General features: G+C 35.0%; 1 protein-coding gene across 1 annotated transcript; it reads left to right on the top strand.

Moving 5' to 3' along the window:
* Window positions 1-86: 86 nt before the first annotated feature.
* Window positions 87-13,222, top strand: LOC112404056 (aminoacyl tRNA synthase complex-interacting multifunctional protein 1). Its single transcript, XM_024751866.1, has 3 exons — window positions 87-294; window positions 3,151-3,319; window positions 12,974-13,222. The coding sequence occupies exons 2-3, from the start codon at window positions 3,151-3,153 to the stop codon at window positions 13,138-13,140; spliced, it is 336 nt and encodes a 111-aa protein (XP_024607634.1). The 5' UTR covers window positions 87-294; the 3' UTR covers window positions 13,141-13,222.
* The last annotated feature ends 1,823 nt before the right edge of the window (window positions 13,223-15,045 follow it).

Consider the following 15,045-nt stretch of genomic DNA (forward strand, 5'->3'; position numbering starts at 1 on the left):
GACTCTCAACCACTGCGCCACCAGGGAAGCCCTCATAGTGTATTTTTACTTCTGATGTTGATCCATTTATAAATATTTTTAGGAGAGAAAAAGGAGAAAAAACAACAACCAGCAGGAGGAAGTGCTGACTCTAAGCCTATTGACGTATCCCGTCTGGATCTTCGAATCGGTTGTATCATCACTGCCAGAAAACACCCTGATGCAGATTCTTTGTATGTAGAAGAGGTAGATGTTGGAGAAACAGCCTTAAGAACAGTTGTCAGTGGCCTGGTGAATCATGTTCCTCTTGAACAGGTAATCTGTATAGCTAAAATTATTTCTACATAGACATTTCACCTTCCTTCCCTCTTTCTTAATGTTTTTTCATGTAATTTTGTATTGTACTGCACAACATGAGCCGGTATTGATTCAGTTGATTGGTTTGAATGTAATGAATTCCACCAAAAAGTGCATAAAACTAGCAAAAACTTGCAGAACATCTGTAAATTAAGATCAAGTTCAGGAACATAGAAAGAAGAAATGATATGTTATTTTTTTCTCAATTTTTAAAAATGTTTTTAGTTTGGTATTTAACATCATTGTTCCATCATGGAATTTTATTCCTTGATTTTTAAAGTCATTGTTATGTAATTCAGAAAGCACCAATCTAAAATTAAGAAAGCAAGTTTTATTTCTTTATAACTCAAGAAATATTTTCATACCTGAAGAGGAAAGAGGAGAGGGGATCATGAAGATTGAACTTGCAATTTTTAATGGTATTCCTTTATTCATTAAAAATTTGATGTTTTGGGGCTTCCCTGGTGGCACAGTGGTTGAGAGTCCGCCTGCCAATGCAGGGGTCACGGGTTCGTGCCCCAGTCCGGGAAGATCCCACATGCTGCAGAGTGGCTGGGCCCGTGAGCCATGGCCGCTGAGCCTGCGCGTCTGGAGCCTGTGCTCCGCAACGGGAGAGGCCACAACAGTGAGAGGCCTGCGTACCGCAAAAAGAAATTGATGTTTTGTATTTTATTATTTAGATATTTAAATGTATCTATATTTCCAATGACCATGGAACGAATCAAAGACAGTAATAGTTTTTAATTTGCTCTTTCTAGACATCTTCTGTAGTAATTTGCATCATTTACCTATCTTCTCTGCCCCATAGTGCTTGAGATATTGCAAAGACTTCAACATTAAAATAGTTCTGCCTCTCAGTCCTTTGCCAACTTTGTTGCTTATTGGCTTTGTGAACTTGTGTAAATTCCTACATTTATTCATTCCTATTTCTAGATGCTAATATTTATTGAGCATCTGTACTGTGCCAGGAAGTATTCTAGGCAAGTGAATTAAAATAGAAAGATAGATAGATAGATAGATAGATAGATTTGCTTAAAAAAACAAAAAGCCCTGCCTTTGTGAAGCTTATATCCCTATGAGGGAGTCAGAAAATCGTAATATATAGTGTGTTAAATGGTGATAAATATCAGGAGAAAAATGAAGTAGGGAAAGAATCTAGGAAGTATTGAGACTAGGAAGATGTTGTCATTTATATAAAGTGGCCATGGAAGACCAAAGAAAGTGATATTTAAGTAAAGGTCTAAGAAAATGAAGAAAGCAAGTCATTCTGTCTGGTGGGAGAGCATTTTCAGGCAGCCCTGAGTCAGAAGTATTCTTGGGATGTTCAAAGAACAGCAGGAGGCCAGTGTCACTGTAGCAGACTAAATAAGGGGAAATGTCATGGGAGATGAAATCAGAGATAAAGATGCCAAATGATATAGGGTATTAGAGATCATTGTAAAAACATGGGCTTTTATTCTGAGTGAGATGAAAGCCATTGGAGGATTTTTGAGCTAAGGGCTAATGTGCTCTGTGTCACATATTAGTAGTATCATCCGGTTGCTTTGTGGAGGGGAGAAAGATGGAATTAAGGAGATCAGTGAAGAAATTTCTCTTATCTGTGAAAAAAAGATAGACTTGGCACATATGTGTGCTTTTTCTTTTTAACATCCGTTTTGTATAGGACCAGGGTTCCTTTATAACTGCTTATGAAGTTAGGTTCATAAGGAGCCCTGGAGAAAAGAACCAACTGATCTTGAGCCAGCTCAAATTGGAAAAACTCCTCCTCCTTGGGGCTTCAACGTTTTTGTTCTCATAAGTTACAGACTTTTTCTTCTCTTCCAGAAGCTATCATTCACAGCCATAAGCAAAGCTATTTATGTACACATCTGTATCTAACCCAACAAGTCAGTACTAGTAAGCAGTCTATAAAGTAATAGCACTTAGCTCCCCAAAACTGCATACCAAATTTTGTACATTTGTTTATTTTTCTAAGGTAAAGGTCCACAGCTCTCATCTGATTCTTAACAGATTGCATCTAGCTAACCCTGTTGTTTTTCTTATACATATTTGCTATAACTTTTGTTTTGAAGTTCCCATATATGTGGCATTTTACAGTTATTTGTTTGAAGACAATAAGAATTCATGAAGACCTCCAAAATGGGGGCCTTTTAAATTTGAGCCTTAGGCTAATTTTTTTTAATCATAGAATTTGGTAGTAAATTTGAAGTTTACAGAAATATTTATGTACTTCTTTAACAAAGTATAGAAATAGCCATAATTGTTCATTGTAGTGTGCACAATGCTTGAATTGTTAAATGATCAGTATTTTTTAGCTTAGGAAATGAACCTTGCATAGTATTGGAAATGATCAAACATATAGGAGAAAAAATGTGCATTTATTTTAGTGCTAATGATAAGCTAAATACTTATTTACATGTTGTGATTTAATCCTTGTGACAAGTCTTTAATATCATTTCCCTCCTTTTGTGAGGAAACAGGGAGATCAACTTTATACAGCCTCATTGCTAGTACATGGCAGATTAAATTCAAAACCAAATCTGTTTCACTCAGCCATTTCTTTATTTATATTTAAGTGAAATATTATTGCCTCTGCTGTTTGATCTCTAATGCATTGTCAATTTATAGAATTTTTTTTCATGTTGATATAAGACTTCTTAACAACATAAAAGATTTTGGACACAGATAAGGATAAAAACAGCCACAAAAATAGGACATTTGATATTTAGCATATTAGGTGTACCTTAATATATTCTAGATAAGATTATTCTAAATCTCTAGACATGTTTAATCATCAATTTATATTTCACACAGATGCAAAATCGGATGGTGATTTTACTTTGTAACCTGAAACCTGCAAAGATGAGGGGAGTAGTATCTCAGGCAATGGTGATGTGTGCTAGTTCACCAGACAAAGTTGAAATCTTGGCACCTCCTAATGGGTCTGTTCCTGGAGACAGAATTACCTTTGATGCTTTCCCTGGTAAGTGTTTGTTAGTCATTATTTAAAATAGTTTGGGAATCATTGTTCTCAAAGCTATGCTTGGAATGTTTAAAGTCAATCCTGTAAATGACTTGTAAGACTTTACATTAGGTGATCATTATTAGTGATATTATTGAGTTTATTGAGATTGACTCAAGATGGCACAACTATTCCGTCCCCATGAACACTCAAATTTCATAAAACACCAGAGAGATTTTACCCTAAGTGAAATACTAATTTTGATACCTCCATAGCAGAAGTGTCATAAGAATAGAGAACCAGTTAATGTGCTACAAAATCATTTAAGCTATAGATTATCTCAGAATGCAACACAGAAAGATGAAGAGATGAAGAGGGAGGGGGAAATGCATAATTCTCTAAGTCGGTCTAGTAATATACTTGCATATGCTTTTACTAGACTTGAGGACTTAGAGGAAATCTCTAAGTAGAAATTCATATTTATTTTAGTAATCTAAGAGGAAAGTTCATTTCATATTGCTTCTTTTCTGTAGTAAAATGCTCCTGAGACGGATGAAACTTCATAATGCATGAGAACATTTCTTCAAATAGGTCTTTGAAGCAGTAAAGAAAGGATGCTTGGCAGATGTAGAATAAATATTTCTTTCATAAAAGTTGAAGACCTCATAAGAGGAAAAACAGTTAGAAATTAAAAGACTGTATTTACAGAGGATGTTCATTTGCCTAGAGTAAGGAAAAGCAGAAATAAATTAGGATAACAAGTAGAATTAGGTTTAAAAGTCAAAATTTATTTGGAGATGTATTTATGAAAACAAATGAATTTTAATGGAATAGTAAAGCTGATATGATTATTAGGCCTATTTTTTTAATCCTGTGTTAACTGTGTTTGATGATATATTAAGACACAAAGAATTTTAACATTGGAATAATGAGATTTTTAAAAATGGATGAAAGCATGGGTAACTCCCATGAAACTCAGCTCCCAACTCCTAATAAAAAGTATACTAATCTAAAAAACATGGGATTGTTTAACAAGTATGTGTGACTTTGAATCCACGTGTATGTCTTGGACCTTGGTAGATTGAAGATCATGATGGTCTGTGCTCTGAGAACTTTTTCTGGTAAAGCAGGTTTTGGGAAAATCCCAGTCTCAGTCATTTCTCAAAGCAGCATGATAGCTTTTGGTTCTAGGAGCACATACGATCACCACTCTACTTACCAGGGTATCAAAACACTTAGTCAAACCTCATGCTTTTGGGTAGGCCGTCATGTGTATACCTGACAAACCTGAAATTCTATTTCACCAAGTTGGAATGGAATGAAAATAGAAGCAAACTTTTTCTTTTAAGATTCAGCACACATTGAAGAAAAAAAATAAAAATCTTGGTTTACCCTTTCAGATTAAAATTTGCCTTCCTTTTTATTTAAATATTTAAGATGAATACATTTTAAGTTTTATTTTTTGATATAAATTGTAGAGTCAGATGTTTAGAACTGGAAGAAATCATCTACTTTAACCCACTATTTTACAAATTTGGAAACTGAGACCCAATAATACTTAAGTTACTTGCTTAAGGTTATACAGAGTTTGTAGAAGGATCAAACCGTAGATGTGCCTGAATCTCTAATACTGTCAGCATTTTTGTTGATTGTTGCTTGCTGTGAATTCATATGGGCTATTTCATTAGAGAAGGCTTATAGTTCTTTTATTTCTAAGAGAGCTTTCATTCCCTTATCTTATAGAATTAACAGATAAATATTTCAGCACTTGAATCAGTTTAGAGTTAACAGATAAATATTTCAGCACTTGAGTCAGTTATTATCTGGATGTTACTGTTAACATATATTGAAATTTTTTTTTTTAAGTTACTCTGTGATTTAGCATTAGAGATGCTAATAGCCCAGTGTGGATTTCTTGCTTTTACTATATTTTTGAATCTTCCAATCTGTTCGGCTGTTTGTGTGTTTATGTTTACATCATTCCAAAGTCTGATATTTCTTTCATATTCATAGTTTCTCCTTGTGCCTTACCACATGAATATGTAGCTAACATATAAAAAAATTTGTAAAGTGAAAGGGAAAAACCTAACATTAAAGTAGCCTATGAGGTTGTTTGAATTATTCTCTTTTTTTTTTTTTAACATCTTTATTGGGGTACAATTGCTTTACAATGGTGTGTTAGTTTCTGCTCTATAACAAAGTGAATCAGTTATATATATACATACGTTCCCATATGTCCTCCCTCTTGCGTCTCCCTCCCTCCCACTCTCCCTATCCCACCCCTCCAGGCTGTCACAAAATCTGCTTGTAAATTATTCTCTTATAACTTATAAAATGCTTAACCAAGCTGAACAGCATCGAATAATTGATAAACTTGGGGACATGAGGTCTGTTAGTACTCATCCTACTTATGCTTCCACATAGCTTACTGCTTCTGTAGCAGTAAATCTAAAAGGAAATAACAGTTAATACTATGTATGCAACAGACCATTAGTCTTATTGTTTGTTTGTTTGTTTTCCTTTTCCCAGAGAGAGCCATGATTTATCAGTACTGTATTTTTCAGCATATGTTCTACATTTTAAAGCTTAAGGTGTCTGCTGGTACATTTTGATGTTCACTTGATATGCTCAGTGTCTAGAGATTTACCTTTTATGTTATATATATTAAGTGTGGTATAGAAATTGCAACTGGGGCTCAAACCTTTGAATTGCTATTTGGCTTTGAATAACTATTTTATCCAACTACAAAACCATCACTTCCGTAGAGTTTAGAAGATGCCAAATAATATTTTTATAACAATGGCTAAAAATTCTCCCCACTACTTTTTAAAATCTTAAATGTGTGAAGCCATAAATTTTAGTATTTAAATATGGTAACTGGTCCCTAAAGCATCAAGCAACTGAAAACAATATTACGAGATAAAGGCATTGATATCTTTTTTCTTTTTTGAGAATGCACTGGTTTTGTTCTAATAATAAATGAGAATTTGCATTCAGACTTCTAACTTCTAAGATCATGCTTATTTCTGATGATATTGAGTCTAATTAGTAAATATGAGTTTATGGTTAATCTCAAAGCATGTATGATATGTGAAGGTCTTTAGCTTCTGGACCCACTTATTCTTTAAAAATAAATCGGGGTTTTTTTTGGTATTGAGTGATTTGAGTTTTTTATATATTTTGGATATCAGCCCCTTATCAGTAAGTCTGCAAACATCTCTCATTCAGTTGGTTGCCTTTTTGTTTTGTTGATGGTTTACTTTGCTCTGCAAAAACTTTTTAGTTTGATGTAGTCACATTTGTTTGTTTTTGCTTTTGTTGCCCTTGCCTGAGGACAGACATTCAAAAAACTATTGCTAAGACTGACCTCAAAGAGTTTACTGCCTGTGTTTCCTTGTAGGTGTTTTATGGTTTCAGGACTTACATTTAAGTCTTTAATCCATTTTGAGTTTATTATTGTATATAGTGTAAGAAAGTGGTCACGTTTGATTCTTTTGCATGTAGCTGTCCAGTTTTCCCAACACCATTTATAGAAGAGACTATCTCTTCCCCATTGTATATTCTTGCCTCCTTTGTTATAGATTAATTGATGCTATGAGTGTCAGTTTATTTCTGGGCTCTCAATTCTTTTCTATTCATCTATGTGTCTGTTTTTGTGGCAGTACCATCCTGTTTTGATTACTACAGCTTTGTAATATAGTTTCAAGTTGGTGTAGTTTCAGGTGTGACCCCTCCTTGTTCTTTCTCAAAATAGCTTTGGCTATTCGAGGTCTTTTGTGTTTCCATACACATTTTAGGATTATTTATTCTACTTCTATGAAAAATGCTGCAGGTATTTTGACAGAGATTGCATTGAATCCATAGATTGCTTAGGGTAGTATGGACCTTTTAGCAACATTGATTCTTCCAATCCGTGAGCACAGTATAACTTTCCATTTATTTGTGTCATCTTCAGTTTCTTTCCTCAGTGACAAAGAGTTTTCAGAGTCAGGTGTTTCTACTCCTTGGTTAAATTTAGTCCTAGATATTTTATTCTTTTTGATGCAGTTGTAAATGGGGCAAGGATGTAGAGAAAAGGGAACCTTTTTACACTGTTGGTGGGAATGTAAATTGTTGCAGCCACTATGGAAAACAGTATGGAGGTTCCTCAAAAAACTAAAGGTGGAATTACCATATGGTCCAGAAATTTCACTTCTCGTTATTTATCTGAAAAAAATAAAAACACTAACTCGGAAAACACCCCTGTGTTCATTGTAGCAGTATTTACAGTAGCCAAGATATGGAAGCAGCCCAAGTGTCCATCGATAGATAAATGGATAAAGAAAATGTGGTGTCTTTGTGTGGTGTGTGTGTGCGCACGTGCGTGTATGCCTGCCCATACACAATGGAATATTACTCAACCATTAAAAAGAATGAAATCTTTGTGGACTTTGAGGGTGTTATGCTTATTAGTGAAATAAGTCAGAGAAAGACAAATACCATATGATTTCACTTATATGTGGAATCTGAAAACCACAGCAAACAAAACAAAACAGATTCATAGGTACAGAGAACAAACTGATAGCTGCTAGAGGGGAGGAGGGTGGGGGGACGGATGAAATAGGTGAAGGAGATTAAGAGGTACAAACTTCCGGCTATAAAATAAGTAAGTCATGGGGATGTAATGTATACATAGGGAGTACAGTCAATATATTGTAACAACTTTGTATGGTGACGGACAGTAAATGATCTTATTGCAGTGGTCATTTCATAATGTATAAAAATATCTAATCACTGTGTTGTACACCTGAAACTAATATACTTTTTTTAAATTAAAAAAAAAGCCTCTTCCTTAAAACCTATTTCAATCAGGCTTCTCTCTCCACTGTTCCACCAGAATTGCTCTGGTCAAGATCACCAATTTACTCCCTGTAGCTAAATCCATGGCTAGTTAGTTCTCAGTCCTTTTCTTAATTAACTTTAACTTGGCTTCTGACACCACACTTGCATGGTGGTCCTCATGCTTCATTGGCTGCTCTGCTCATCTCCTTTGCTGATTCTTCCTCACCTCCCTGACCTCTTAATTGGAGTACCTCAGACCTTGATCCTTGACCTCTTCTCTTTTTCCATGCTTGGCCTCTTTTTCTTTCCATGTTCATTCCTTTGGCTATTTTATTCAGTCACTTGTCCAGCTACCTACGAGATTTCTTCACTAACATGTCCCAGGGGAGAAGAATGTATATACCAGTCTTCTCCCTAGATTTCCCTTTTCCATACATCTTCTTCAGAAAATCCTAGTGGCTATACCTTCTGAACATATCTAGAGTGATTCTCATCATCTCTGCCTCTACCACTTTGGTCCTGACACCAACGTCTCTTATCCAGGTAACTGCAAAAGTTTTCTAACTGATCACTTTGCTTTTGCCCTTGCCCTTCTTCCGTCTGTTTTCAGTTATAGCCTACAGAGTGATGTAGGTCAGATATGTTAGTCCTCTGCAAAAAACTATTAAAAAGCTTTCCATTTGACCCAGAATACAGATACAGGTCCTTACAATGGCCTCTCATTACTTCATTAACCTCATGTACTTCAGCTCCTCCTCAATCACCCTAGTTGAGCCACTGGCTCTTTCTCCAGGTAGCTGCATGGCTTGGTCCCTCATCTTACTCATATCTTTCAAATGTCTCCTTATTTGTTTTCTTTTTCTCCATAACACTTATCATCAGATATACTGTACGTTATATATTATCTGCCCACGTGGAAACGTAAGCATCATGAAATCGGGATCTTTGTTGTTGTTGTTATTATTCACTACTACATTCCTAACATCCAGAAAAACGTCAGGCATAGAGTAGGAGGTCAGTAAGTTGGTTAATGAATAAATAGAAAGAAACATACTAGTAAAACATGTTTTAAAGAACTCCCAAAACTCTCCAGTATTTGAAGAACAGACCTGAGGATCCATCTTCATTATTTCCAAGATCATTCCTATCAAATCAACAAACCACTTTGCTCTGTTGATTAGCTCTGTAAAATTAATTGACCCCTATTTGCAAAGTTATACTTTAGTCTTTGCATCACAAAAGGTGATAGTTGCAATTATTATAGTTCAAAAACTCAATTAATGAAACAAAATAATGAAGTTGGTGCTAAGCTTTTCATGGTCCTGACAGATATCCCAGAAGCTGATGATTCTGGAATTTATGTTTATTGCTTTTTGTAGTTTTTAAACGCTGAGATGGTAGTCACAGCTTTTTACATCTGTACAGACTCCTTTCTGAACTAGTTCATGTTGCCTATGTGTTTTGTTTAGATTGAGTTATCTTAAAGTAATCTCTGAATGATTAGTTCTCTTACAATACGTGTAACCATTTCCACATGGTGATTATTGGCATGTGTTTAGCAATTACAGAGACTCTACAGTTTTCAGATTTAAGAACTTTTATTGATCTCATCACTTTGTTTGGATAGCCATGCCAAAAAAAGAAAGGGGAGTGGGGAGTTAGGAAAATAAGATTTAGAAGAAGGATATAACACAGAGGAATGATGAAAGGCTTCTCTGGAAATAGAGTTCATTTTTAAAAATTGTTTAAAATATTAGGTATGCTTTTCTGTGGGAGGTGATTTAAACTTTCCTTTTAAACTTGCTTTATACCTTACCAAATGGTGTATTATTGAGAAACATGAATAAACTACAAGGTTAACACTCCATCCAAGACTTTTCAGCTCTGATTTATATTCAGTGATCATAATTTGGCAAGTTTTAATTACAGTCTCAAAATTTTAGTTGTCTGAATCATTATTTCGTTTACTGACTTGTTAAAGTCTTACAGCCACATTTGGAATGTTCAGGTGTTGAGCCTGATGTGTTAAAAGCAACAATCAAGAGTTGAAGGTTCTTCTCATAGTTTCTTAGTTCATTTTTAGTTAAAATCTTTATCCCTTGAAAATTATTACAGTCTTACGTAAGAAGTTTAAAACCTTCAGATCTTGTTCTGCAAGTACTGGGTGACCTAGGAACCTTTCTGAGCCTCAGCTTTTTCATCTGTCAGAAAGGTTTTTTTTTTTTTTTTTTTGCGGTATGCGGGCCTCTGTTGTGGCCTCTCCCGTTGCAGAGCACAGGCTCCGGACGCGCAGGCTCAGCAGCCATGGCTCACGGGCCTAGCCGCTCCGCGGCATGTGGGATCTTCCCGGACTGGGGCACGAACCCGTGTCCCTGCATCGGCAGGCGGACTCTCAACCACTGCGCCACCAGGGAAGCCCAAGAAAAGCTTTTTAATGGTATGTATTTCTTGTGAGTTTTGTGAGGTTTATCTTTTGAAACACTTAGCTACCTGCCTGGTGTTTTAAGCTCTTAGCTATTACTTTTGTGCCTCTATTTCCTCATCTGTAAAGCGGGGGTAATTAATAGTATTTATTTAGTATACTGAGAGGATTAAATGAGTAAATATATGTAAAGCACATAGTGCAGTGACTGGCACATAGTAAGCACTATGTAAGTGTAGTGTTATGTATTATAATGATTATTATTTTCTATACATATCAGTGTCTTCCTAGATCTGACAAGCTTAAGTTTGTGCTGCACCACAGCTTGTTGTACTTGGGGCTTATGTCTGCATTCAGCAAAAATTTACTCACACAATCTATGGTCTTGATAAGAAGCTTTTACACAAACCTGAGACAATCTGCTTCTTGAATTCATTATCAGTTTGGGAATATTTTTTTTGGGGTTCAAGGTGGGGGGATCCAGAGTTAGTACTCAGGCCCCCCTGAACAGTGTGTCTGGTCTCAGCTTTTACAGAATTCTGGAATGCCCACTTCCCCACATGACCTGTGTATAAACAAAGTACGATTATGCTCTTAGACTAACCAATGGTTTGGTGAAAAAAAACCCCAAAATTTTATAGATACTTTATATATTTGAATTTTTTCTATTCTGTTTATTAGTTTCTCTGTTGTCCAATCAAATAATCAAATGCTCTTAAAGGAGTAAGAAAAATCCTTATCTTTTATACTAGACAGTCTCTTCACTTTTAGTTTCACTGCCTGTTCTTCTACTGTAGATACATTATTCAATTAACTATTGTGTCATCTCTGAAAAGCTACATATCAGAGGACAGTTTTCTATATTTTTGCCAGTTTCAGGGAGCTAATTAGTTGCTGAAGAGCTAATAAAAAGATCTAGAAAGTTATATTTCTATTATTACTTAGTTATACTTAAGCAGTATTTTTGTTGTTTCCTCCAGGGAAATCATTTTCCATTTGAAACTAACACTTAAGGGATTTGTTACTTCTCTTCATTGTTTCTTAAACTGATTCTTCATTTCAAAAGTTATTGAACATTTTCAGCTACTAAAATCATGTTACATTCAACTTTACTCTCTTCTTCCTCATCATTCATTAAATAGAGGGATCGCTTGGTATATTGGTAGTTTTTAAGCCTAGACCAGATACGTTCTACAATGTGTTTGTCTCTTCTTGATTGTAAACTTTATAGTGTGAGTTATGGTAAAGAGAGGGGATAGGATATTATCCACTTGTAAAAGTGTTGTTCGTTTCTTTTCAGAGGATAATTTATTAGGAGGCAAGGTGCTGTACTAACAGAGTAAGGGCTTTGGTGTCAAATCTCACTCTTCTTGTTGCTTGTGTGACTTTGAGCAGCTTATCTTCTCTGAGCCCCAGTTTCTTTATATTTAAAACTAGAGTCAGTGTGTTTCTGTGATTTGCATGCAGCAACATATATTCCTGGTGGTTAGAAAATGCTAGTCCTGTCTCCTTATTCTTCCTTTCTCTTTCCATCTCACCAAGTGGAATGGGCAGCAGATGAAACCCAGAGGAGTTATTATATTTAGCTAGATAACCCCAACATTTAAGCCATTCTCCAGTATTGTAAGAAATCTTTAAGTACTATAGCAGCGATCTAGTCATTTATTTTTTATGTTGAAACAAATAGTAAAGCATAAACTGCTTCTGCCATGTGTAAAATTATAACACATCAAATTATACTCTCATCTGTTCAAAATCTTTCTTTATATGTAATGATAAAATGAGTATCTTGTATTTTCCTTCTAATCATTTGTATTTTCATTCTAATCATTTCATTCTAATCTAATTAGAATGAATCATTCCAATTCATTGAGCTATATTACCTGGAAAACTGTTTATTGTAAGAGTAAAAAATAATATCTTTAACATTTGTAAGGAAATGACAAAATATTTTACCAATCAAGAATATAAATTGCCGACATCGTAAAAATAAAATAAGTGTTAAAAGTAAACGTTTGGGGGCTTCCCTGGTGGCACAGTGGTTGAGAATCTGCCTGCTAATGCAAGGGACACGGGTTCGAGCCCTGGTCTGGGAGGATCCCACATGCCGCGGAGCAACTAGGCCCGTGAGCCACAACTACTGAGCCTGCGCGTCTGGAGCCTGTGCTCCGCAACAAGAGAGGCCGCGATAGTGAGAGGCCCAAGCACCGCGATGAAGTGTGGCCCCCACTTGCCACAACTAGAGAAAGCCCTCGCACAGAAACGAAGACCCAACACAGCAAAAATAAATAAATAATAATAAAAAAAAAAGTAAACGTTAAAATCCTGATCCGATCTAAAGATCAGAAATTGTATCCAAGACAATTCACTAGAAATCTCTATGGACAGTTTATTAATATGTTAGCTATGTATTTTTTTTCCTCCCCCAACAGGAGAGCCTGACAAGGAGCTGAATCCTAAGAAGAAGATTTGGGAGCAGATCCAGCCTGATCTTTACACTAATGATGAGTGTGTGGCTACATACAAAGGAGCTCGCTTTGAGGTGAAAGGGAAGGGAGTCTGTAGGGCTCAAACTATGGCCAACAGTGGAATAAAATAAAATAAAACACTTCAGTTACTGAAATACATTAGAGAAAACTTAACAATAAAAAGAAATATATTTGTCACTTGTACCTAAAATATAACTGGCTCATTTTTGTGTTATTTCTCTTCTAGACTTGAGTAGTCTTTTACCTGGCATATATTGTTTTCAGTTAATTAGAGAAACACTACATTTTTACCTATGGTTTTTGATCCTTTATGATACAGGGAGGAATTTGCCTGTGTTTCATGATGATTTATTTTTTAGTGAGGATGTTGGCTTGCACATTGCTTTTTCTTTACACATTTAAGTAACTTGAACTAGATTAACATTTAGTTTCTTTGTAGGCACATGTTGCATGCAATTTGAAACCCTTGTATTTTTAGTATCTGTATTATAAATGCCCTCTCCTCTTTAAAAAGAAAAGTTAGAATTTTTGTCAGGCTTATTAACTAATCTGTATTGTAATGGTATTGAAAATGACCAACTGTTGATTCTAGAGAGCCGAGCAATGTGAAAGCTAGGAGACATGGCATTTGAACATTATTGCTGTTGCTTGCCAAAGTAACCCCGACTTACATACTTAAGGTGACTTTTTAAAAAGACTGAAACTTCCAACTGTGTAGTGAACTTATTCTTTCCAATTTAACAAAATAATTAGTAATAAATTTTGACTAATTCTAAAGAATAAGCACATTGCAAAGTGTTACCAATGTAGTTCCCAATAAATTGACTGTAAACACAGTCCACATTTTTATTCCAGGTGACTTCAAAGATTCTTTGGATACCTAATAAAAGATTATTTATAGCTTTTATCTTTAGAAGAGCATTTAAGATTGATATCTTTTATTTTTTCATGTACCATCATACTGTCAATATATTAAAAGAAATTGTAGCCAAAAATTTAACATACATATGTATAGAGTTGTCAAATGCGTATTTTCACTCATCTTACAGATATTGTAGGAACAATGAAAATTAACTTAGGCACTATGAGCTTCAAGTTCACCAGCCTTGAGATGATGACTGAGATACCAAAAAAGAAATGCATCTATGGAGGTAGGAATATCTATTCTAAAAGAAAAATGACACATACCAATATTCTAGCACTGTTGCTGTTTATAGCCTACAATAAGAAGGAGAGCCAAAACAAAAAATTTTAAAACAACCCTACATGCTAAGTTATAAAAAGTATCATTTATTTAAGTCCGTAGCGTTCTCTGGTAGGCCAAGATGTGGTATCATCATAGAAGTTTTATCTTCTTTATGAAAAACTGAATATTAACAGCATCATTAATATCTATCTGTTGATAACTAAACACAAATGACTTTCCAAAGTTTTGTACTTGAGATATGTTATTCTTTCGGGAATAAAGACTTTTTGTGAGTCTGTATTTTCTGATTTTTCCCAATTATATTACATTTCTATAAATAATTCTAATATAATTTAAAGAATGTTTCAACTATTTAGATAGTTGAACTATTTATTCCCAGTTTTTCAAGTTACATAAAAGCATTACTCAATCAAGTTATTCACTTAGCCCCATTCAGTCGTTATTTTTACAGAAAACTTAATTCTGTTTTACTTGTATTGCTGGGATGAGAGAACTGTTACAGAATCAACAAAAAATGATGACACTGTTAGTGAACTGGACATAATCCTGGCTTCTGACTGGTATTCAGCCTGTTAAGAATTTCAACAGTAGGAGATAGTGTTAGGTCACAGACTAAACAACTAGTGCCTCTTGACATCTATTTATGTATTGTGAAGTAAACCAGAAAAAAAAGCTGACCTTCCCCCAAGATAATTTCTCGTGCAGTGTTGACCCACTATCTTATAGTGACTATTGGCAGTACTAACTTTTCTTATATATAGAAATTCCATGTGTATTATTCTTATGAGATGAATCATTTTCAGGACAT

This window comes from Neophocaena asiaeorientalis, unplaced genomic scaffold (genome assembly GCF_003031525.2).
Source record: "Neophocaena asiaeorientalis asiaeorientalis breed wild unplaced genomic scaffold, Neophocaena_asiaeorientalis_V1.1 scaffold584, whole genome shotgun sequence".
NCBI classification, from domain to species: domain Eukaryota; kingdom Metazoa; phylum Chordata; class Mammalia; order Artiodactyla; family Phocoenidae; genus Neophocaena; species Neophocaena asiaeorientalis.

Bases quoted from the DNA above. Each gene is read 5' to 3' on its own strand.
- LOC112404056 (XM_024751866.1), top strand. From the start codon at position 3,151: ATGCAAAATCGGATGGTGATTTTACTTTGTAACCTGAAACCTGCAAAG. The intron at 3,320-12,973 runs GTAAGTGTTTGT...CTCCCCCAACAG, and splicing joins TACCTTTGATGCTTTCCCTG to GAGAGCCTGACAAGGAGCTG.